The 22,271-nt window shown below is 55.7% G+C and overlaps 2 protein-coding genes across 2 annotated transcripts; both read left to right on the top strand.

Annotated features, from left to right (window-relative positions):
* Positions 1-1,654: 1,654 nt before the first annotated feature.
* ZFP91 (ZFP91 zinc finger protein, atypical E3 ubiquitin ligase) lies at positions 1,655-16,218 on the top strand. Its single transcript, XM_038138229.1, has 11 exons — positions 1,655-2,008; positions 2,669-2,694; positions 7,975-8,193; positions 8,402-8,438; positions 8,876-8,965; positions 9,294-9,416; positions 10,944-10,994; positions 11,522-11,600; positions 11,875-11,989; positions 12,497-12,596; positions 12,901-16,218. The coding sequence occupies exons 1-11, from the start codon at positions 1,668-1,670 to the stop codon at positions 13,409-13,411; spliced, it is 1,692 nt and encodes a 563-aa protein (XP_037994157.1). The 5' UTR covers positions 1,655-1,667; the 3' UTR covers positions 13,412-16,218.
* Positions 14,274-18,885, top strand: CNTF (ciliary neurotrophic factor). The gene is made up of 3 exons (XM_038138279.1): positions 14,274-14,407; positions 17,052-17,342; positions 17,580-18,885. Exons 2-3 carry the CDS (start codon positions 17,229-17,231, stop codon positions 18,066-18,068), a joined length of 603 nt encoding a protein of 200 aa, XP_037994207.1. The 5' UTR covers positions 14,274-14,407; positions 17,052-17,228; the 3' UTR covers positions 18,069-18,885.
* Positions 18,886-22,271: the final 3,386 nt, after the last annotated feature.

The following is a 22,271-nucleotide window of genomic DNA, read 5'->3' on the forward strand; positions in this document are numbered from 1 at the left end:
GGTTTTCTTTAACTTTAATGCAAGCACATTCTCCTCCTTCCCAGCGTCTGTGTCAGGGGAACTTGGTCTCCACAGTGAGGGGGTTTATCAGCACACTCTCAGGAACTGTTGGACACACTTTTGTTTTCTAGGAACATGCCAGAGCTCAGGACTTGAAATGCAGAAGCAGAAAGGTTTTGAAATGCAGAAGCAGGAGGAAGCAGCAGGCGCTCAGAGACCTCTCACTGGTGGGAACCAGTTCAGCAAACAGGATTTTCCAGCTGAACGCTGCGCGCTCTTTGAACCCCTGTGATTTTTGCTTTTTGTCTTCCGAGGGAGGATGAGGAGCACCTTGTTCTGGGGAAGTGTTTCCCTTTGTTCTCCTGTGATAGAGCGGTGGGTAAGATCGGCCAAAGCCTCCGCTCCGGAGCCAGCGCACCCCAGTCCTGCTCCCCAAACTCCTGGCCGGGTGTCACATCCCGCTGCAGCCACGGCAAGGGAACGCTGTGCCAGGATCAGTTCAGGTCCAAAAGCCACCGAGGCGCCTGGGACAGCAGGGAAGGGGACAGAGTGGCGACTGCGACAAAACCCGCTCCCGCGTGGCGTCTTCAGCGTCTGCGGGGCAAAGTTTTGGGGTTTTGGTGTGGGTTCAGTGTGTTAGTGCAGTTCCTGTGGGACAATCAGGCGCTGCCGGGGTTGTTTTGGGGAGAGACTCAGGCCTTGGAGACCACGGCGGCGGGTGTCCCCGCACAGCCGCTCCCGGGGTTTCTGTCCAGGGGCCGTTAACGACGGGGATACCGCCGGGAACGGGGAACGGGCGCTGCCTCAGCTCCGGGAGAACTACAACTCCCGGCAGGCACCGCGCATGCGCGGCCGCGGGACGGAAGCGGGCGGGGCTAGGGCCGTGTGCCCTGCCCCCCTTGCGCCGGCCACCATTTTGTCACCGACTTTCACCCGCCGCCCGACGGGGCGTTTTTTTTTTTCTTAAAGGAGAAGCGGTAGCAAAAAGCGGCCCGGCCGCCAGGCCCCGCCGGTACTACGGGCGGCGCCGCAGCCCCGCGGCACGGAGCAGCCGCGCGGGGCGGGGCGGCGAACGGCTTCCTCTGCCAGGCCTCGCCCGAGGGGCAAAGGGGCCCGGGGGCAGGCGGAGGGGCGCAGGCAGCGGCGGCGGTAGGGAGCCCTGCGGAGCCGGGGGCCGGGCGGCGGCCGCGCGGCGGACGGGCGGTCCGGGCGGAGGGGCCTGCGGGGCGGCGGCCGCGGGGGCCGCGCTCGAGTGGGCGCCGAGCGGGGCCGGCCGGGGGGGGAGCGGGAGCGCGAGCGCAGCGGCCGTGGCAGCGCCTGCGCGAGAGGCGGCGCGAGTCCGGGGCGCGCGCGGGAGCAGCGCGCTGATTGGCCGCTCGGCGGCGGGGGGCCGGGCCCCGTCCCGGCCGGGCCGCCCATTGGCCAGGCGGCGCGCGAGCGGCGGGGAAAGGCGTGAGCGCGGCGGGCGGGGGCACTCGGGCCTGGGGGGCAGGGCCGTCCCCCGAGTCCCGCCCGCGGATTGGTGGTTGCAGACAGGGGGCGGGGCGCAGGGGCCGCGCGTGAAGGCGGGCGGCGGGCGCTGATTGGCCGTGGGCGGCGGGGGCGGGCGCGCCCGGCCGAGGGTGGAGCGCGGCCGTCCCGGCCCCGCCGCCGCCGCCGCCGCCCCGATGCCGGCGGGCACCGAGCAGCCGGGGGGCGCCGCCGCCGAGCCGCCGCCCGCCCCGGGACCGCCGCCCGCCGCAGAGAGACCGCCGGCTTCGGGCCGCCGCCGTCCGCCGCCTCCCGCTGCCGATCAGGGGGAGGAGTCCGGCGGCAGCCGGGTGCTGAGGGGCGGCCGGGAGCGCGGCCGCGCCGCTTCGGCCGCGGGGGGAGCCGCCGCCGCCGCCGCGTCCCGCCGCCGTAAGGCCGAGTATCCCCGACGCCGGCGGAGCAGCCCCGGGGCGCGGCCCGCCGCCGAGCAGCCCGCCGCCGAGACGCCGCCCGCGGCCAGGAAGGCCCCCCGGGCCGGGTGAGTCCCTGCAGCGCCGGGCCCCGCCCGCGCCTTCCGGGGGTCGCGGCCGCGGGTGGGGGGATGCGGGCGGCCCCCGCCCGACCCGCGCGAACGGGCCCGGGCCCTGGGGCCGCCTCCGGCCGCGGGGTGCCCCGCGCCGCCGCCCCTTTGTTCCGGCCGGGCTGGGCCGGCCCCGCCGGTCCCTTCCCAGGAAGGGCAGTGTCCCGGGAATCGCCGGCTGCGCAGCGGCCGCTCTCCCGGTGCCCCGCGGCGCCAGCGCCGTCTGGCCCCGTCTGCCAAAGGTCTGGGTGAGGGGGCGGCGGGATCTGCCTTGCCGGGAGGAGATGCTGCGTTTGCTGCACCTTCGGTCCTGAGCGGGACACCGGAGCCTCTGGAAGCACAGCTGCTTTCCTCTGTTCTAAGCAGAGAATCCCCTTGGGTCACTCGTAACTGTCCTGGGCACGGCTGGGCCTTTGCTGTTGGATGTTCCTATAGTTCCCCTCAGCTTCCTGCAGCTGAAACAATCCAACTTGGCATGAGGGTGTTGAAAACAATGATCCTATAGAGAGGCACCGGGACTTTGGGGAATTGGGGCTCATCTCCACATCATTCAGCTCCTTGTTACTGCCCCCATCCCACAGAGTCTGGCTCTTACACTTGCTTTTGTGTTTTTTTCAGGTCTGCAGATAAAGTCGCTGGTAAAGGTAAGAGTTGAATTATTCACTCCTGGTGTTGTGTTCCATCTAGAAAGTCTGGGTTGTCCCACGGGTTAGCCCAATCCTCTTTTTGGATCTTCTTTTTAAAGAATGTTTTAGTGTTGGGCAATGTGCAGTTTCTTTCTGAGTCTCTCAAGACTGTGGAACTGTGATAAGCTGCTGCTGCTGTTGGCACGTGCCCAACCTGCAAAATCTTACTGTCCCAAAAAGCACTCGGGCTTTCTGTGGCTGTTGGAGTGTGAGGCTGGGCTTCTCCGTGGTTTGATAGCTCTTGTTGCACAGCATTCCCAAGTATTTGGCAAATCCTGGGTTCACTTCTGTTCTGTGCTCAGGAGTATAGGAGTAGATCCTCAAGAGAGCTGGGAAAGTTGTGTGGATATCAGAGTATTCAGATATTCCCACTTGTTCTTTTCTAGCCTTAGTGGATTATGGATTTTTTGGGCTGATGTCTTCAGGAGGGGTGAAAGAGGAAATTATTTAGAACGGGGGGGCATGAGTAGGGTCTGAACACAAAAGCCCCAACTGTGGGGGTCTGCAACCTGGAGCAGAACTTTTGTTTTCCAGTGCACACTGTGAACTTTGTACACCTATTTAACAATTTATGGTTTAAAAAAAAAGCCCAAAAAGAAAAAAAAAAAAGTTAGAGGGCTTTGCTCCTTACCCGGTGATGACTTCTGAAACAGGTCCACGTAGAGGGCTTTGTGTAGTGTTGTTTTTGATCTGGCACCAGAGAGTTGTGGCAGAATGAAGCCCTGAGGAAAGGAGGTCACACACCTGCGCTGATGAATTCCCCTTTTTGCTGGAGCTGTCCAGGTTTGCTTGCCAGCAGCTGTGTCTCGGAGGCTGCTGTTATTCTCGTGTTTTGGTAACTCTTTAGCTTTCCTCCTACAAGTCTTTATTCCGTTTGGGGGTGGAAATCCATTACAGTTCCAGCTGGCAAGGTGTGTTTTTACAGACTGAAGCAGAATTAACTGCTGTGTCTTGAGCCCAGATCTTGCTTGTGTGTATTTACCTCTCGCTATGTACAGGGTGGGCAGTGTGATGTCAGAGCTTCAGGCCTTTATGTCAAAGCACAGTTCCTGAAATGTCTAAAAAAGTTTGGCTTCCTATGTATATGGAGTTAAGACTCGCTTGGTTTTTGGTTTAAGGAGAAATATTTATTGGCAGGGGTAGAAAACAGGCAGCATATTCCCATTTTCACCCCAGGAAGTAAAAGTTGTTAGGCTGAAATTCCCAGGTTTGGGGGCTCTCTGCACTCGAGCCATTTTAGCCTTTAGCTTGGCCTCTGAGAGTTTCAGCTGTGCTTCAAGGTGAGAGTGGAAAAAGTGTTTGTTAAACTTCTGGGGCTCTTTTATTTCCCAATTAGATTTGCAGCCAGAATGATGGTAGGAATCGTTGCGTGGAAATTGGCACCGGGAAGTGCTGACTTCTTCTGGGCCAGAGGAAATCTGTGCCGTGGCGGGGTGGGGGGGGGGGGGGGTTGTTTGTTTCTGGTTTGTTTTTTAGTCTGCAGGAGCACAGAAGTGAGGAAGCTGCACTCCTGTGTCTTGGCTGCACGCTGGATGGAGCCCTTGTGCACCTTGTGCTGCTTGGAGAGGACCTGGAAACAGGCTGAGGAGCGTCTTCCTCCTCCTGCCTTCCCTGGACGGGTTGTGCAGGAGCAGGAGGGGCTTCTCTCCCCTCCTCCTCTTGGGCTTTAGCAGAAGTTTTTGAAGGAGCCAGATCAGTGTAAGCAAGCAGCAGCTTTCCTTGCACAACAGGGTTTTTGGTAGCCAGGAGCCCCCTGTGAGCCAGGAAGGCACAATCCCATTTGTCCTTCCACCCTGGATGGAGCTGGGATAAGGCGCTGAGTGGTTCTGATGAAGGTTTGGAATTCTGTGCTTTTGTTCTCTGATACAGAATTGATTTTTTTTTTTTAATTTGTTTGGAATATTCCCTGGGACAGCCATGGTACAAAGCCATGGGATCAGGCTTTTCCTGCATCCCCTTGGCAGTTCTGGCTGTGCAGGTCTGACAGGGAGTTTAGAGGGAGCTGAGAGCCGAAGGTGTGTGTGTGTGTGTTGTGTCACAGCCCGAGTGTGACTGTCACCACGGGGGCAGCTGCAGTGTCAGCCTGTGTTCCCCGGCTGTTGCCTGCTTAGTCATGCAGGATTTCCCGACGTGTGCCTGCAGGAATATTGGATGCACAAGTAGAACGTTTAATCTCAGCTTACAAATGAATTTGTGTAGCTGCAGTCGCTGCGTAGCAGAATTCACGTCTGCCTTCCCACAGCGCTCCGTATCCTCGTGGGAATAATTTTCATTTTAGTCAGGAGAGCCACCTCCCTGTTCTCAAATCCAGGAGTTTTGCTAAGAAAACAGTTAGGTTTGGCAAATTTAAAAAAAAGATGGAAAACTTTGAGACTCAGGAAGTGGCAAATGAGTTTGTACAGAGAGGACTCACGTTATACCTAAGGGTTTTATTCTTAATTCTTCATGCTCCTTTTGGGAGCATTGCTTTCCCTTAAGGCTTTGTCAGTGTTTGGAGAAAGTAATGCCATTATTTAAAACCAAACCTTATAAAAATGCACTGAATTTAAATAGCTCAGACTGCCCAAACCCTCCAGGGATTTTCCTGTGTCTCATCTGTACAGCTCCACGGTGCTCTAGTGGGGAAAAGCCCTTTGGATGGAGCTTTGCACTTGGATGTTTTTTCTGAGTTTCATTTTTGTCCATGCCATTATAAAACCAGGTGTTTGGTGCCTTATCCGCTGTGTGGTTGCTTCCTTAAATCTCAGAGGTGTGCATGTGTTGTGGTGCATTTATTTTTATTGCAGCTTTTTAACTTAGCAATTAATAGTTTATTTTCTTTTCTCCTAATTGCACACGTGTATTTTCTGAAATTGTCTGCAGGGTCAGTAAGAAGCTTCCAAATGCCTTATAAATCAAAGTTCAGCTCTGTTGAAAAGCAGAGCAGTGCCTGGAGTCTTGTCTTTTGCTTGTCTAAACAAAGCCACAACTTCACTGTGAATGTCCTTCCAGGTTTCCTTTTCTCGTCCCTTCTCCCAGGGACTGGCATTGGCTCACAATTTTTAATCTATTTTTGATGAAGGAAAAGGAGACAAAAACCTAATTTTGGGCAAGGGCTTTGGTGATGGCTGGTTCCAGCTGTTCCTGCAGCTGAACACTTTACAGACAGACGTTTCCTGGTGCAGCCCTGACCCTTGCACAGGGACCATGTTGGGAGGGCCTGCAGATAGAAGGTTTTTCAGCTCATAGCTCTGTATCACTGTGAGCTCTGTGGCAAGGTACATACTTGATACATCTCCTAAGGATGAGGTTTTGGAGGTACCTGGGTGTTCTCAGCGTGTGAAAATGCCCTGAATCTGTTAGACAGCTGAAGCAGAGGAAGTAGGAAGGAGAAATCCTGGGAAAAGGCTTATTAAAGACCTTCACTTTGGAGGGCAGCAGAACTGCTGGGTGAGGGGTGTGCTCTGTCCAGGTGTGTTCTGGGGCAGGGCTGCTTCAGCTCTGCAAGCCTGATTTTTAAAATGATGAGTGTTATCAGCTGAATGCCTGATCTTCCAAGGGAGTCCAGCTCTTCCAGAGCAGCAGTGCATGCTATCCCTGGCAACACGGTAGTGATTGAGGGGGGAGTTTATAGAGGATGGTTTCAAGTGTCTTTGGGTTTGGTTTAGCATTCAAAAATGAGATGTTCACCGTGAGGACTGAGAACATGCAGCAGTCACCTTGAGATCTGCTAAAGAAATCCAAGAAGGTGCAGTTCATGCTCTGATGGTGAGGTTTATACATGCTTGATGGTTTACAACACAGTGTGATGCCTCACATCCGGGATTCCAGTCAGGCTTTTCCAGCCAAATGTTGCTTATTCCCACCCTGTTAATCAAGGATCAGACAGTGAGTAATGCAAAGCAAACTACGTGCTGGGAGAAAAAGGATCATTTGGTTCAGAAGGCTTGATGCAAAACTGGAGATTGCAGGCTGGGAGGAATCAGAGAGGTTGTGGATTGCTCATCCCTGGAAGTATCCAAGGTCAGGTTGGACAGGGCTTGGAGCAGCCTGAGCTAGGGGAGGGTGTTGGTGCCCGTGGCAGGGGTTGGAATGAGCTGAGATTTAAGGTCCCTTCCGAGCCAAACCATTCTGTGATCAGCTGTAACATTTCAAAGGGCATTGAGCTCTTGAAGGCCCAGTGTCACAGCAAGCGCCAAAAAGTGAGATCAAATGAACTGTACTCGGGAATTTTAGTTTTTAAGGGATTAATTTGCTCACAAGACAGTTCAGCCAGTTCTGTTATCTTGCCAAAGCATGTTTGGAGACCAGCCACGAGCCAAAAGGAAACCACCTGTACAAGTTGTAAATAAGTGTGGAGACCTCAGGCTAACAGCATTTGTGATGCTTTTTGCTCTAGCACAGCACCAGAAACATCCAGCTCAGATCCCCCAGGGATGTTGCCAGGTGTACAATTCCAATGAAGTATATGTTTGGGGGATTCTCTAAACATGACTTTTCACATGGCCCAACTTTGAAGCTGGCCTTTCATAAAGCACTTGCTGAGCTGTGTGAGTGTCTCTTTTGTTGTGCTTAGAGCCAGCAAATCATAGTCTTAGAAGCCTTTATCCAAGGGAAATACAAGCTGCTTTTAAATATTAGTGTCTTTGCTTAGAGGGAATGTGAGGAGAGTTTTAAGGGAAGGTCTGCTGAGGTGAGGGCCTGGGGAGTTCCTGGCTCAACATGGAGGGCTGAGCAGGTTCCCACAGCAGGCAGCGATGCCTTGGGTTTTAGCTTTTATATTTTTCAGATTCTTTGCTACCCGGTATGTAACTCTGAAACTTCATAGTAGGTGTTAGTAAGTTCTCTTCACGGGGTAGTTTGACAAAACAATCCCTTCCCAGCTAGAGAATCAAGGACAGCCATTACCCAAAAAGCATAAACAACGGTGAAGAGGAGGGGGCAAGCCAGGGAGTTGAGACTTCATGAGCTGGAGCTGTAACTGGACAGTTGAACCCCATATGTAGATGAACCAAAACTTGGAAAAGTGTAAGGAACCATGCTTGGATTCAACCTGGGTGTAGCCCTGGCCAGGCTCCTGTGCTGCCCAAGGTGTATCCTTTTGAGGCCTTTCAATAAATACCTATTTTGTCCATTTAGCTCTGTCTAGTCTCTGCTCCAGATCAGCCTTTCAGGGGCTGCTGTGATTTAAGGTGTGATTCAATGAGGGCATTTAGGCATTTTGTACTACGCTGAAAGACACTGCAACGGCTGTTTCAGCTCCCAAAGAAGAGAAGGAGGAGGAGGAGGAGGTGTCCGGCGCGCTCAGCCATGGCTCTCCCGTGGGCACGGCCCGGCCCGGCCGGAGCTGGCGCAGCAGCCGGACGGCAGCCGCCGCTCGCCAGCGCGACCCCGAGAATTCCCGCGCCTCCCGATCCAAGGCTGGCTCCCTGCAGCTCATCTGCAAGTCGGAGCCCAACGCCGACCAGCTGGAGTACGGTACGTGCCACGGGAGGCCTGGGGACGCTCAGGGAGCCGGCTGTGGGTGTCACTCTGGGCATGTGGCTGTGCTGGCGTGGTGCTGCTTGTCACGGGTGCCTTCTGCCACCAGCACTCCCGGCTCTGAATGTCGACGGAGGTACCGTGAGACAGATGAGCTCACTGCAGCGAACACACTTTGAAACCTAATGGTGACTTTTCCTTTCAGTGGTCACAGACGAGCATCAGTCTCCAGATGGAGTCAGGTAGGACATGTTATCTTTTGCTGTTTCTTCCTATTCGGTATCTCAAGGTGGGCCTGAGTCGCTTGAAAGTAAATGTTTGTGCGAAATGATCCGTGGGACCGACAGTAGCTCTGTCTTCTTTGGCCCCTCGCCTCTGCAGTTTGAGTGTGCACAGATGTCGGGAGATATTGTGGAGAAAGGGATAGTAAGATTTGGTCTGGGCATTCCACCTGGTAGCTTTGTTGCTGTGGGTTCAGGAGAGGACAGTGCGCTGGCGTGTTCTGGTTGTCACTGTGCTCTTTGGTCAGTGCAAGCTGTTAGCTTTCCCCAGTCGTGCTGGATGAGGAAGTGCAGTGTAATAGTGTCCTTCCCATGCTGGGGAATGGTGCACAGATATTCTTGCAGTAGTGGCCAAGCTGTTGCTGCCAAAGTCCTCTCTTGTCCTTTTCTCCCAACAGCGATGATGATGAGGAGATGCTCATCAGTGAGGAAGAAGTTCCCTTCAAAGATGATCCCAGAGATGAGACCTACAAGCCCCACCTAGAGAAGTATGTTGGATTATGTACTTACTGGGGGTTTAGACCAAAAAAAATATGGGCATGTTACCTGAATTAGCTTAACAAGCCCCTGTGCTAGTTGATCTGGTGGAATGGTTCTGAACTTTGCCTGCCTTGGCCAGAACTGTTCTCTCAGAGATTGGAGCTTTTAGAGCCTTGCTGGCTGCTGGGTACTTCCCTAAGCCTGGTTCTTACTTCTGCTTGAAAGTGGGACTTGAAGAATAGACCTGAATTTGGGTCCTGTTTTTGTTTAAATCTTTGTAAAAAGCAGGCAGTGGGAAGAGTATTGGAGTACCGTGTTGTATTTGTGTCTTCGTAGGGAAGCACCAAAGCAAAGGAGAAAAGCTAGCAAGGGGAAGGAGGAAAAAGAAAGGCAGAAAGAGATTAAAGTGGAAGTGAAAGAAGAGAATGAGTTTCAGGAGGATGAAGAACCACCAAGGAAGTGAGTAAACTCTGCAGTTACACATGCCAGTGTGTGCTGTGTGTTTTGCATTCTTGCTGGTGTACAACAGTGTTTAATTGTTGTTGCTTCCCCCCATCCCCCTCCTCCTCTGGGCCTGAGAGCTGATGGGGCAGCACTGTTTATCCTGTGCCCTCCCGTCTTGCCTGTCTTCAGCCACAAAAAAATCAGAGTGGAGGGGTTAAGCGGAGGGGTTTTTCATCATCCTGTGGTTAGTCAGCCTCCCTGGGTGTGACCACACAGTGGGTTATACTTCAGGGTGTCCTTACAATGGGTTCCTTGTGATGCCTCAAGTGGATCCCAAGGCCAGTGGGAGAGGGCAGCATTCCTGCTGTGTGCCTGGGGGCAGACGCTGGGATGTCTTGTCACTGGAATACCTTGTGTATGTGTGTGGTAAGTGTCCTTTTTGTACAGTTAGGGCTTCACCAGAGGTCAGGAAAATCAGCTGTTTTCCCCTTGCTTTCGAGAAGTAAAACAATAAACTTTTGCCACCCAGTCAGTCGCCAGTGGCCCGACACCTTCTGGTGTGTGCCGTCACTGGAGCTCGTGGCTGAAGCATTGCTCCTGGCAGCAGAGGGAGATGGGTTTATGTGACCGTGTCAAAGCCATTCTTTGGGATAATGTGAGGGGAAAAAAAAGAAAAAGGAGCTGGTTTTGTACCTCAGCTCCTCTCTGAGTGGTTGGAACAGCCCGGGCTCCCTCTGCTGACCTGCTGCACACTGGTGGTGTAATTTCTCTTGCTGTTCCTGAGCTGCTGCTGATTCACAGTGGAGAGGAGTGAGGAGGCTGATATTTTGAGAATGTTTCTGTCTGTTGGAGACTGCTTTCTGAGGCTTGAGGTTTTGTTGTTTGAATCAGCCACTGCTTTCTGTGCGTAATAAAACCTGTGGCTCTTCTGAGGGCTTGGCTTGAATGCTGAGTGTGTGTTCAGCATGTTCCTGGCTTGCCATCAATACAGATGTCTCAGTAGAGCCTAGAAAATACTTCCATCAATCTGCTCCGAGTGTCTCTGCAGCAATGGGATCAGGCAGGCAGAGCTGTGGCTTGGGAGGCTGCAGTTGACATGTGAGCACAGGTCTGCTCAGACAGAGCCTAGATTTTTGTCTTGACAGGTACAGAAGCTGCTGTGGCTTATTCAGAGGCCTGTAGAATAGCTGCTGGATCATTAATCCCGTTCTTCCTGATCAGGCAGATGGATGTTTTCCCATGGTGTGGAATGTTCCCCAGCAGAGCAGAGGAAATAGGGTGCACTGTCGGTTCTAGACCGTGTTGGCAAAATTACATGTTTATGAAAAATGCAGTAGGAAATGGGAAGTATTGAGAGAGCAAACCATGTGAAGCATTTATTTCTCTGGAATTCTCCATCTTTTGACTCTGTCTCCAGCTTGCTCTCAGTTTTTTTCCTAGTCCATGCAGTTAATGAGGCAATACAGCATACATTTCAAAGTCTCTGCCCACTGCTAATGTAAAGAAGCTTCTCTCAGGTCTGTTTCTGTATCCCTGTTACAGGAGGGGAAGGAGGAGAAAGGATGACAAGAGCCCAAGGCTGCCCAAGAGAAGGTAAGTGATCCTCTCAGCCCAGTGTTGTTCTGCAGACTTGCTTTCCTCGTGTCCTACATGCAGACAAGGATTGTCCCAAAGCCATCTCTCTGCCTTAAAGGGAATAAAACCCAAAACCAGCAACATGCCCTGCCTTCCCTCTTGTCCTTCCCCTGTAGGTCTTGCTTTAATTTCTTCCAAGTGAACCGGCCCCCTGCCCACTTCTCAGTTGATCCCTCCCGTGGCATTGCCTAGCAATAAAGATTCTGGGTCTCCTGAGGTTTTCCCAGCTCTAGGGAGAGCCCTCAAGTAGTGGCAGGAGAAGAGTTGGCTCTTGGGCAGCAGCTCTGTCACAGCCCAGGCAGCGGTTTTGGAGCAGTCGTGCTTTGCTGTGCTTGCACTTGTTATTTTTGGATGAGACGCATCAGCCCCTCACAGATGCAGAGAATTGTGATTCTAAATAGAATATATATAGAATCTTTATCTGTAAAATCACCTGATCATAGAAGCAGCCAAGCACTCTGCCCCTCTCCTTGCTGATTTCCCAGGAAGAAGCCTCCGATCCAGTATGTCCGCTGTGAAATGGAAGGCTGCGGCACGGTCCTGGCTCACCCGCGGTACCTGCAGGTTGGTGGGGCTGTTCACTTCCTCTGTGGCACCTGGGAGGGCAGGGAAGGGGTGCTTGGAACAGGCAGCTAAGCCTCCACTGGCACTCACACCCCTTCCTGACGCTGTCATTTTGGAAGATTTCATTGTGGCCAGTTGTAGCCGTGTGTGAGTGTCTGTCAGGCTGCTGCATGCCCGTGTGTGTTTTATTTTCCAGTGGAGATCCAAACTTGAGTGAACCTCAGATGTTCACTCAGCCATGAGCAGTCTGCAAACTTCTACTCTTTCTTTCCAGCATCACATCAAATATCAGCACTTACTGAAGAAAAAATACGTGTGTCCTCATCCCTCCTGCGGTCGGCTGTTCCGGCTCCAGAAGCAGCTCCTGCGGCATGCCAAACATCACACAGGTACAGGGGGGTGGGAAATAGATGCAAGCTCCTCTTCAGGTCAGTGAACAGATAGAGGGAAAATGGAAAAGCCTCTGAGACTTCTGCAGAGAGTGAAGCCAAGTCAGGTGGCATAGATTTGCAGCAGCAGCAGCAGCAGGGTATTACTGTCTTCTGGATTACCATCTTTTAAGTAAATTGAAGAAATAGACTATAGAGGTTTTAATTCTCCTTCTGGCATGCATCACTCAGGGGCTCTGTAGAGGAATAAACCTTTACAGATGAAGTCTGATTTATCCCAATTTGCCAGTCTTTCAGTTTTGGTCAGAGTGGATAATTAGCTCTTAGGAGAGTCTTAATCATGCCTCGCCTCTCCGGATCAGAGCCTGTGGTGTGTTGTGGGACACCTCCTCCTCCCAGAACTTGTAGCTCTGCTCCTTCTTGGGTAGCTTTACCTGCACCGCCTGGAAGTTGGGAAAGGGGGCAGGTCTGTGGGAGAGCAGGGCTGCAACTGGTGTTGTCTTTCAGATCAAAGGGATTACATCTGCGAGTACTGCGCCCGGGCCTTCAAGAGCTCCCACAACTTGGCAGTGCACCGGATGATCCACACGGGCGAGAAGCCCTTGCAGTGAGTACCTCTGCCTGTGCCTCGCCCTCCTGCTCTGAGGGACCCCCAAACACCCATTTCAGAGCAGCTCCGAAGTCAGGCTGTTCCTGGTGTCCCAGCTCTCTTTGAACACACACTGCTCCTCAGGGCAGTGTCTTGGTGTGGATCTGGGGAACGTAAATCCTCAGTAAATAAAACCTGAGCTGGAGCTGCAGTGACATTAGCGAGCCCCTGCTGTTTTCCTGAGCTGCCACCTCGCTACTGCTGTCCTTATGAGCGTGTGTGGATGTCCCTTTGTTGTGACCTCCTCGTTGTCCCCTCCCAGGTGCGAGATCTGCGGATTCACCTGCCGGCAGAAGGCTTCCCTCAACTGGCACATGAAGAAGCACGATGCAGACTCCTTCTACCAATTCTCCTGCAATATTTGTGGCAAGAAATTCGAGAAGAAGGACAGCGTCGTGGCCCACAAAGCCAAGAGTCACCCCGAAGTGCTCATTGCTGAAGCACTGGCTGCCAACGCGGGTGCCCTGATCACCAGCACCGATATCCTGGGCACTAATCCCGAGGCCATTGTGCCGCCCACAGATGGCCAGGGCCTCCCGCTGCTCCCCGACCCTCTGGGCACTGCTCCCCCAGCAGATTGCCTGCTGCTGAGCCCAGAGGGGATGCCAAAGCCCTACTGTGGCGGGGCAGAGCGGGTGAGCCTGGTGGCTGACGGCAAGCTCTTCGTGGGCAGCGGCAGCAGCGCGAACCCGGAGGGGCTGGTCATGAACACAGAGATGCTGGGAGCCAGCACGGAGGTGCTCATCGAAGATTCAGACTCCACTGGACCCTAGTGGCAGGGGAGCACCTGGGTGCTGGGACAGTTGGGACTCTGTATTTAAAAGGAAAAGGAAAAAAAAAAAAAAAGGAGGAGGCACTTACTGAAAGAGAGGAAAGTTCAACAAAACTTACAATACTAGTAAATAACTGAAGGGTCTGCTCCCCTCCAGCGCGGATCACAGCACATCCTCTTTCTCCCAACCACTTCTCTCTCTCCCACGGCCCCTTTGTGGAAAGGGGCACGTGCTGCCATTGCCAGAGCAAGTTGGATTGAGCGGCGGATTTCTCCAAGGGAGGGGGCGCTGCCGAAACCCCTCGCTCTACCCCAAAGCAGTTGCCTTTCTGGCTCCTTGGCGTGGCCCCACTGGCAAACTAAAAAGCGTTGGACGTGCTCTGGAGAAGTTCCTTAGGACTCCCTCTGCCCCTGGTCCCGACTTCTATGCACCACTGCACTCTGGTCCTTGCAGTCTCCTCCTTCCTGGCCGGGGCTGGGAGTTTGGCACTTTAGCCCCTCGGCAGGGTGAGCTGTGAAGCAGCAGTGCACATCCCGCTCCCACCACGCTCCCCTGCTCCAGCCCTGGCAGGAAGTGGAGGGAGGGAACGCCCTGGCTCGTAGATCATGTTTGCTTGGAGAGGCCCGGGGGCTACAGGAGCCCTGCGTGGGAGAGGCAAGGAGGAGCATCCCAGTTTGACGACAGTAATTTGCACTTTGAACATGCTTCGTTTTTGTGTTGTGGTAACAAGATTCCTTATTTATTGTTTAAAAAAGGGTCGGTATTTTTTAGTTCTGTTCTTAGGGGCGGGGGTGGAAGGGGTTCAGGCTGTTTCCCAGTAGGCTCCAGTGCAGGGAGCTCCAGTGCCATCGTGCCAGCAGCTGGGAGAGCTGAGGTGAAGGCAGCGCTCTGGAGTCAGATGTGTCTTGCAGCTTTTGCAGAGTAGAGGGAGAGCCCCTGGAGAAGAGCCTGTGTGCAGTGGGAGTCTCTGCAGCAACGTGTTAGCAGGAGGATGAGGTGAGTGATGGGCTGTCTCTCCCTCCCTCCCAGCTCCGGGTGAGCTCCTTGCATTAAACGCCTGTTTTGCCTCCAGCCTTTCGGGGAAGGACGTTGTTAGCCAGGAACTTGTTCTTGTGACTTGTGACTCTTGGGACAGCTGTGAGCTACTTGCTGCTGGGGGATGTGGTGCTCCTCATCCAACTCTGCCTCTCCTTTCCAGGTCTAGACAAAGACACAGTTAGCAGGGACTGGATGTGGTTTTCTCAGGCTTGTTTATCCAAGGCAATAGATTGATGTGGGACTACGGGGCTGTCAGCTTTTCTCCCTGCCCTCGTTTTGAGGGGGGATTGTGTAGCCGTGTTCCGAAAGCTTCTCTTTTCTGCACAGACACCCCAGCTTTCCCTGAAACGTGGCGGGTCAGGTGTTGCCTGCTGGTGTAGTTAGGGCAGCTTTGAGCCCTTGGAAAAGTTTACATAGGATAAGATGTGTCTGCTATGGAGACTTGGATTTTTTTTTGCTCTTCTCTGAAACTTTGTGTGGAGATTCAGTGGCCTTGAATTCGTAGCGGTTTGGAAGAGGTGAAGAATAACCTGGTTTTTGTTTATTTGCTTGTTTTTTGGTTGGGTTTCTGGGGTTGGGAGCAAAGCTGAAGTATCTTGTCTGAGCACAAGATCAGCTGAGTTGGTCTGTAGCACACAGCAGCTTGTTGAAATCGGGTACCTGGGGGTCTGGAAAACCGCAATAAAACGTGGAATTTAATTGGATTAACAGGAAACTGACTCTGAACACCCACTCTGTCCCATGTGACGCCTGGAAATCCAGCTGTGGCCCAAACATGCTGGCTTTTCTCAGGCTGTTTGTCCTGGTTTGCCCCCTCCCTCCCTTCCTCCTCCCCCTTACACTGATACCTTTGTCAGAGCAAGTCGAAGCACTTCCTGGTGTTGGGGCGGATCGAGGTTGAGCAGTTGGGTGTCCCGTGCCCTGGGTGTGGGCATCCCGTGGTCACGCTGTGGCAGCAGCCTGGCTCATGTGAGGGCCCAGCACACCTGGTGGCAGGTCCGTGGTAGAACGATGTTAAACTAAACCAGTTCCTTCAGTTGAGATGATCCAGTGTCTTGCTTGGATTGCTTTACTGTGGTTTCCAGCAGGAAACTTTCTGGGTGGCAGCTGGTCCCCTCCCCTTGCAGGCTAGAGAGGGGCAGCACTCTGGGGACACTTGGTGACCCTCAGGGCAGGTCGGCTTTGTCCTTCTGACATGGTGCTGCTGGAGCCGTGTCTCTGCCGGCCCCTGTGCCTGTGGGAGGTGCAGGGTGGGCAGAGCCTTGCACAGAACACTACAGGAGAGCTCGGGGGTTTGTTGGTCGAGGGATGGCACTAAAAGGCCTTTGGGCCAAGGGCTTGCTCACCTCTGGTGACCCAGCACTTGGCACCAGGCTGGGGGAGGCTGCCTCGTCCCACGTCCGCCCCAGTGGAGCAGGGTTTGCCCCTGGCTGCACTTCTGGGATGCAAAATCAAACATTTCCTTTGCTTCCCGGCCTGGACACCTCTGATCCCTGCCACTCCCTGCCTTGTCCTTCCATGACACCTCTTGTAGCTCTCCCTTTTCATTTTCTGGCCGTGGCCAGGTGCCTGTCTGTCCTCTAACCACAGCCTGCTCGCCTCTGGTGCAGGAGAGATGTGTAGCTCCCTTCCCACGCCCCTCTGAAGCCCTAAAACTGACACAGTCCTCCTGCAGCTCCTCCTCCCCTCGATGTCTCTCCTTCACTCGCATGCAGTTTGCTTCAATAAATTATTGTAGTAGTTTGCAATAAACTTTTTTGTATTTTTTTCCCCTGTATTTATTTTTTTTTCTCCTCTTGGGGAGGGGTTGGAGGGGACATGAGGCCCTTTGGCACGGCCAGCACTTGAGGGGCCCTGGGCCACCGGGCTGGGGCTGGGGGCTGCTGTGGCCAGGGTCTCCCCAAGCTCAGCAGCTTCTGCGGTAGCCACAGCGTGGCAAGGAGGCTGCTGGGCATATGGGAACCCCCCCAGCCCTGGAACCCCCAGCCAGGCACACTGTGGTATTCATGGGAAGCTGCTTTTCAACTCCTGGGGTTTTTCTCCCTCTTGATCTGGGTAATGCATAACCAAAATAAACATACTGAGGAAAAACCAACCCAACCCGAAGGGCTGTTTTTGTCTTGGTGTGTGCAGCTCACCTGTGGGGTGGCTGGCGTTGTTCTGGGGTGGTTGGGATATCTTTCCTTATCTGCAGCCCCTCTTCAGGGCAGGACCCCTCTCGGCTAGGGGGGTTAGAAGCGTTTGGCACAGATCCTTCAGCCCGGGTTTGGGTTGCAGTTTGGCTTGGGGCTGCTGCGGGCTCTCCAGCCTGGGGGCTGCCCTCAAGCATTGCTTGGCCCTGCTCAGGCTCCAGCCGGCTGCCCGGGCTGAGGTGTTGAGCAACGTCCGGGCTTTGCTCACCTCTTCCCGGCAGTGGTTTCCCGCGCTCTGGAATGAGCCGAGGGCTTAGCGTGCTGCTAATCTCACTGTGTGGCTGGGAGGGAGGAGTGGGTCAGCCGGGGCTGGGAGCCTGTTGCTGCTGCGCCAGACAGTTCTGGGCAAGGCACTCGGAGTAGCGATGCGTGGGGGAATTAGGGAAATAATCTGTCGCTGTTGATCCCAGAGGCGGGAATTTGCAGCGTGGTGCCAGGCCCCAGGCACGGAAGAGGGGGAGAACCAGGCCAGCGGACGTGTGAGCGGAGCTCCCGGCTGGAATGCACCAGCTCAGCAAGGGATTGTCCTCGCCGGGCCGGGCGGCTGCTGCGCCCGGAGCCTGGTGGCCGTGACAGCTGCCCGGACCATGGCGGCCGCAGAGAGCCCCTCCGCTGCCCTCCGGCGCCGCGACCTCTGCAGCCGCGGCATCCGCCTGGCCGGCAAGATGCGCGCGGATGTCGTTGACCTCCTGGACGCCTACGTGAGTTTGCCTCGCTCCTTCTGCCTGCCGCGGGGCCGGGAGCGCTGCTGGGATCTGGGCAGCCGTGCCGGGGTGCGAGGACTCTGACCCACGGCAGGGATGGGGCACGGAGTCCCGCTGGATGCGGGCCTGCTCGCACCGGGGCGAGACTGGGGCAACTTGCAGGGCTCCTCGGGGCTGGGGGTCTCCCCACGTGCGTCCTGCCTCCGCTGATCCCCGGCGGGTCTCACCCTGCAGGTGGAGCAGCAGGGCTTGGACGCCTCGGCCAGTGTGGCGGCAGTGGAGGGGGTGCCGCTGGCGGCGGTGGAGCGCTGGGACGAGCAGACGGGCACCCAGCGGCTGCTGGAGAACCTGGCGGCCTACCGGGCCTTCCGCGCCCTGCTGGCCCAGATGCTGGAGGAGCAGCGGGAGCAGCTGGGCGAGGCCGATGCGGGCCTGGGCCGGGCGCTGGCGGCTGTCCTGCTCCAGGTCTCGGCCTTTGCCTACCACCTCGAGGAGCTGCTGCGGCTGGAGAGCCGCGGGATCCCCGGCGAGGAGGAGGAGGAGGAGGAGGAGGATGGGCCGCCGCCCCCGCCGCGCCTCGGCCTCTTCGAGCAGAAGCTGCGCGGCCTGGGCGTGTTGCGGGAGCTGGCCCAGTGGGCCGTGAGGTCCGTGCGGGACCTGCGGCAGCTCGCCAAGCCCAGCCCGGCCACCGGCGCGGCCCCCGGCCTGGCCGAGAGCCCCTGAAGGCGAGCGCAGGGTGGGGGGTCTTGGGTGCCCCTGGGGCTCCTCGCCCACCCGCTCAGAGGGCAGCTGAGAGCGAAGGAGGGGACGCGGAGGGGAGGGATCGTGCCATTAATCCCGATGCTTTTAATGCTGCTCCCCGTGGGGAAACTGAGGCACAGGCTGCAGTCTACCCCGGAGGGAGCAGGGATCTGCAGGGGTCCTTGGGCTCTTCCTGCTGGGCAGTTCAATTATCCCCCAGGAAACAGCTTTGCTGCTCGCCCCAGGGCCTGGAGGCATGAGCAGTGGCACTGCCCTTCTCTTTGGAATTTGGACGCTGCCTGTGGCAGGCAGATGCTGCCCTGTGGCTCTTGCGGATGCGGGGCAGGAGCCAAGGGACAGAAAAGCATCACCGGGTGAAAGGAGTCTTGGGAGCTGACCCCCAGCTGCAAGGCACAAGGCTTGGCCTCCTGCACGTGGACTCTCCTTCTGCCCAGCTTGGTTGGCTGCTCATTGAATTTCTGCTCTAACTGCTTGGGGGCTTTTTGGGGAGGGGGGTAAGCAATCAGGAGGGGGAATTCTTACTTGCTTGGACATGATAATGGAGAGGATCTTTTAACTGCAAGGGGATCTTTTAGCTTTGATTCAGAAGCCCCTGTGCAAGGGGGTTAGAGCCTGCAGGGCTTGTTTTAGAACTGGGAATGGCATGGGAGAATCTTACAGCCCCAACCATATCGTTCATCCTGTGCAGTGCTGGGATGTTTCACAGCTTCCTGGGCCACGGTTCTCTTGCCGACTGGATGTGATGGCTGCCGTGTGAATAAAAGGGCTGGGAGATCTACCAGGGTGATGTACTTCTTGGGGGAGGTGGGGCAGCTCACCAGAGAGGCTGGGCTGCCCAGTTCCCACTCCTGGGAAGGGTCCATCCCAGTGCGGTGAGAGGTTTGGGGGGATGTGACCCACTGGAAGGCCATGGGGAAGATGAAACAAGCTGGGGATGAAGGAGATGGTGGGAGGATGAGGAGGAGATGGTGGGTCACTGGGGTTGTGCCCTGTCCTGGTGTGGCCCTGCCTTCTTCCCTGGCCTGTGAGAGGACAGGCAGCCTGGGGGGAGACCGGGGCCACAGAGCCGGGAGGAGGCTGGGGACGTGCCCGGCCGGCTCTGCACAAAGCGGCTTTGTGGTGGCAGGTTGGGACAGCAGCGGGCACAGCGCCTGCCCCAGTACCAGCAGCGTCTGCACAGGCACGGGGCCTCTGGGAGACAAAGAGCAGCCCGAGGCTGAGCCCCCAGTGCCATCCTGCCCGCCCCACCGACCCCACAGGGCCGCAGGGTTGGGGCAAGGGTGGTTTGATGGGGTCTGGATTTTTATCAGTGATGCCCGAGAGGAAGAACCTGCACCTTCTTCATTGCCACTTACTGCCTGCTCTCAGCTTTGCAGCTCAGACTGGATTATTTCAATCTTTATGCTTCCCTGCACTGGGGAATAACAATTTATGGCCATTATTTTTTTCAGGATTGGTCAAAGCAAGTCCCCTTTCTGACAAGTATTTTTCTTGCCTGCTGCTGCGTGCCTGAAGCCACCTTGCTCTTCTCCCCTTGCACCCTCCAGCTCAGCAGTGGCCGGGTGCTTACAACCTCCTCACCTTCCCGGGGGTGGGCAGGGACATCTGGAGTGTGTCCTTGAATCTCACCACCCGACCAGGTGGGAACAGACCTCTTTTCTCCGGCAGCACAGGCCGGGTACGAGGTGACCTTCAGATCCAGGGGAGCCGGCCAAGGCTGCAACCCGATCCTCCCACTTCAGCTGCTGGCAGAGAGCTGAGCTCGGTGCTGCGCTTGCCCTCCAGGGTGAAAGCAGAATGGAGACCCACGGTGGACCATGGTGTTGCCCCAGGGATTTCCCTGGGCTTTTGCAACCTTCCTTACTCCTTCCCTGTTACCTTGCCAGCTGGGCGCACCTGCACTTGTGGAGCAGCCACCGCGTTCAGGAATGGCCACCCTACCCAGAAACAATGGGAAAAAGCAATGCATTAATCCAAACCTCCACGCTTTGGCTGAGCCAGAGGCTCCAGCTCCCGGCCTTTCCCTGCCAGCCAGCCCCCACCATGCCGTGCAGAGGCGGTGACGTCTGAGCTGGCTGCGATTTAATGCTATTTTTCAGCTGCAGCCCTGAGGGAATCACCAGTGAAGTGATTTGGCGAGGACAAGGGCGCCCGACAGCTGAGCTCCCGTGGTGCCAGGAGGCCCTTGGATTTGCTTTGCCATGGATTGAAGTTGATCCGAGTGGCTGAAGGCAAATGAAGCTGATCATTTTGGAAGCAGAAATTAGGAGTTTGAGGGGAGGACAGTTGTACCCGTGTGGTTAATGCCGCTGAGGACCCCTGCAATGACCTCCTGCAAACTGAGAACCCACCAAAACCATCCAGCTTTGTGCTCTGGGAAGAGAGAAGGGATTTGTAGTGTTGGTGGGAACGGGGAACTGGGGTGGGGAGGGGAGGGAGGGAGGGGTGCACTCCCAAATTGCAGCAGGGATGGAGCCACAAAAGGAACCCATGGATGTGTTTAATTTCAAACTAATAAATGTTTTTAGGGTTTAACGTGTGGCTGGGCACACCTTGCGGGCTTGGAAAGGTTTCGAGCTGGCTGAGGCTGCTCCCTGACCTCAGGCCTTGGTGCTGAGTGAGAATGGATTTGCTCCTTGCCCAAAGACTGGTGGGATTCTGCTGTGCTGGTCCCACTGCTTCACCCGCAGTCCCTCACCAGTGTTGCAGTGCTGGCTTCTGACTTCTTGATCCTGAGCTGGAGCTGAGGTGGGCGGATATTCACCAACACTTTCTTTTTTTAATAGCAGGAAAGCCTTTTCCTCCTGTCTGAGTCAGTGGAAAGGATTTCCCCGGGTTTCCCCGTCGTAGCCTTGGCTGCACTTGTCTGCCTCAAAGGAACAGGTGAAAACCCAGAGGAGTGGCTCTCTGTGGCTGTGCTGCTTTTCTGGGAAGGGCAGGAGACCTCCCTTCTTGCAGGGAAATGTGCCTCAAGCATGGCCCCGTGTGTATATCCAAGTGTGAGCTGGAAAAAGGAGAACTTCTGTGGTTCACCTCATCCTCTCTCACCACAGCGCCCGCCAGCTGGCATCACCGCAGTTAGTCCCCACCTGTTCTCCCTTTTTCTTCCCTTTGTTTTTTCCTCTCTTTTGGATCTTGTCTAATGGCTTCTCACCACAAGTGCCACCGGCAGGCACTCAGCAGGATGGGCAGTGCCTGGGAAACAGGTTTGTCCGGAGAGGAGCTTCACCACCTGCCTGGGGATCAGTTGTCTCCAAGCTGAGGTGGACCATGGACTGGGGGATTTCCTGCGCTGCCAAACCTGGGACACAGGGGCAATTTGTACATTTCTCCCAATCCAGGAAAGTCCAGGTGTTCCATATACAAGGAAATCAGTGTTAGGTGTGTCTGAGCACAGAAGCACGAAAGGAGGTGAGACCAGTCTGTCACCAATATCCTGCCATTCAGGGCTGTCCTGGGAAGCTGCTTATGTGGCTCCGTGGAAGAACAAGCTCAGGAATGTTTTTCTGGCCTGCAGGGAAGGGCCGGCACCGGCCGCTCCAGTCTGAGGGTTGCACAGGGGTATGCATGTCACAGCAGGGGCAGCCAGGCAGCTGGGAGAGCTGGGGTGCAGGAGCTGGCCTAAAGCCCGCCTGCCCTCAGACAAGGAGGCAATTTTGGGCTTTGAAACAATTTTTGTGTGTCATGGGTCACAGGCAAGAGCAGCTCAGGGGGACACTTCCTCAAGAAGCTCTTGGACCACATTTCCCTGTCACACCACATAGAGCACTTTCCCTGAGACCCACCAGCACCCTGAGGCTCGCCGCTGGCAGGCAGGGACTGGGGGGGTCCCCACAAGGATGGGGACCATCCTTGTGCCCACCAGGGGCTCCCTGGGCTGCACACCTGGTTAGGAGTATGGCACGGGGGTGTCTTCGGGCTGCAGGGTGGGGGTCCAGGGACATTGGGAGGGTTCCCAGGGGAGCAGGGTGGGGGTACAGGGGCTAGGGGGAGAGTGGGGACCCGGGATGCAGCACAGGGATACGGGGACAGTGGGAGGTGCTGGGGTGCAGGATGGGGGTACCGGGACAGTGGGAGGTGCCGGGGTGCAGGACAGGGATACGGGGACAGTGGGAGGTGCCGGGGTGCAGGATGGGGGTACCGGGACAGAAGCGGGATGGGTCC

The sequence above is a fragment of the Motacilla alba genome, chromosome 5 (genome assembly GCF_015832195.1).
Source record: "Motacilla alba alba isolate MOTALB_02 chromosome 5, Motacilla_alba_V1.0_pri, whole genome shotgun sequence".
In the NCBI taxonomy this organism is placed as follows: domain Eukaryota; kingdom Metazoa; phylum Chordata; class Aves; order Passeriformes; family Motacillidae; genus Motacilla; species Motacilla alba.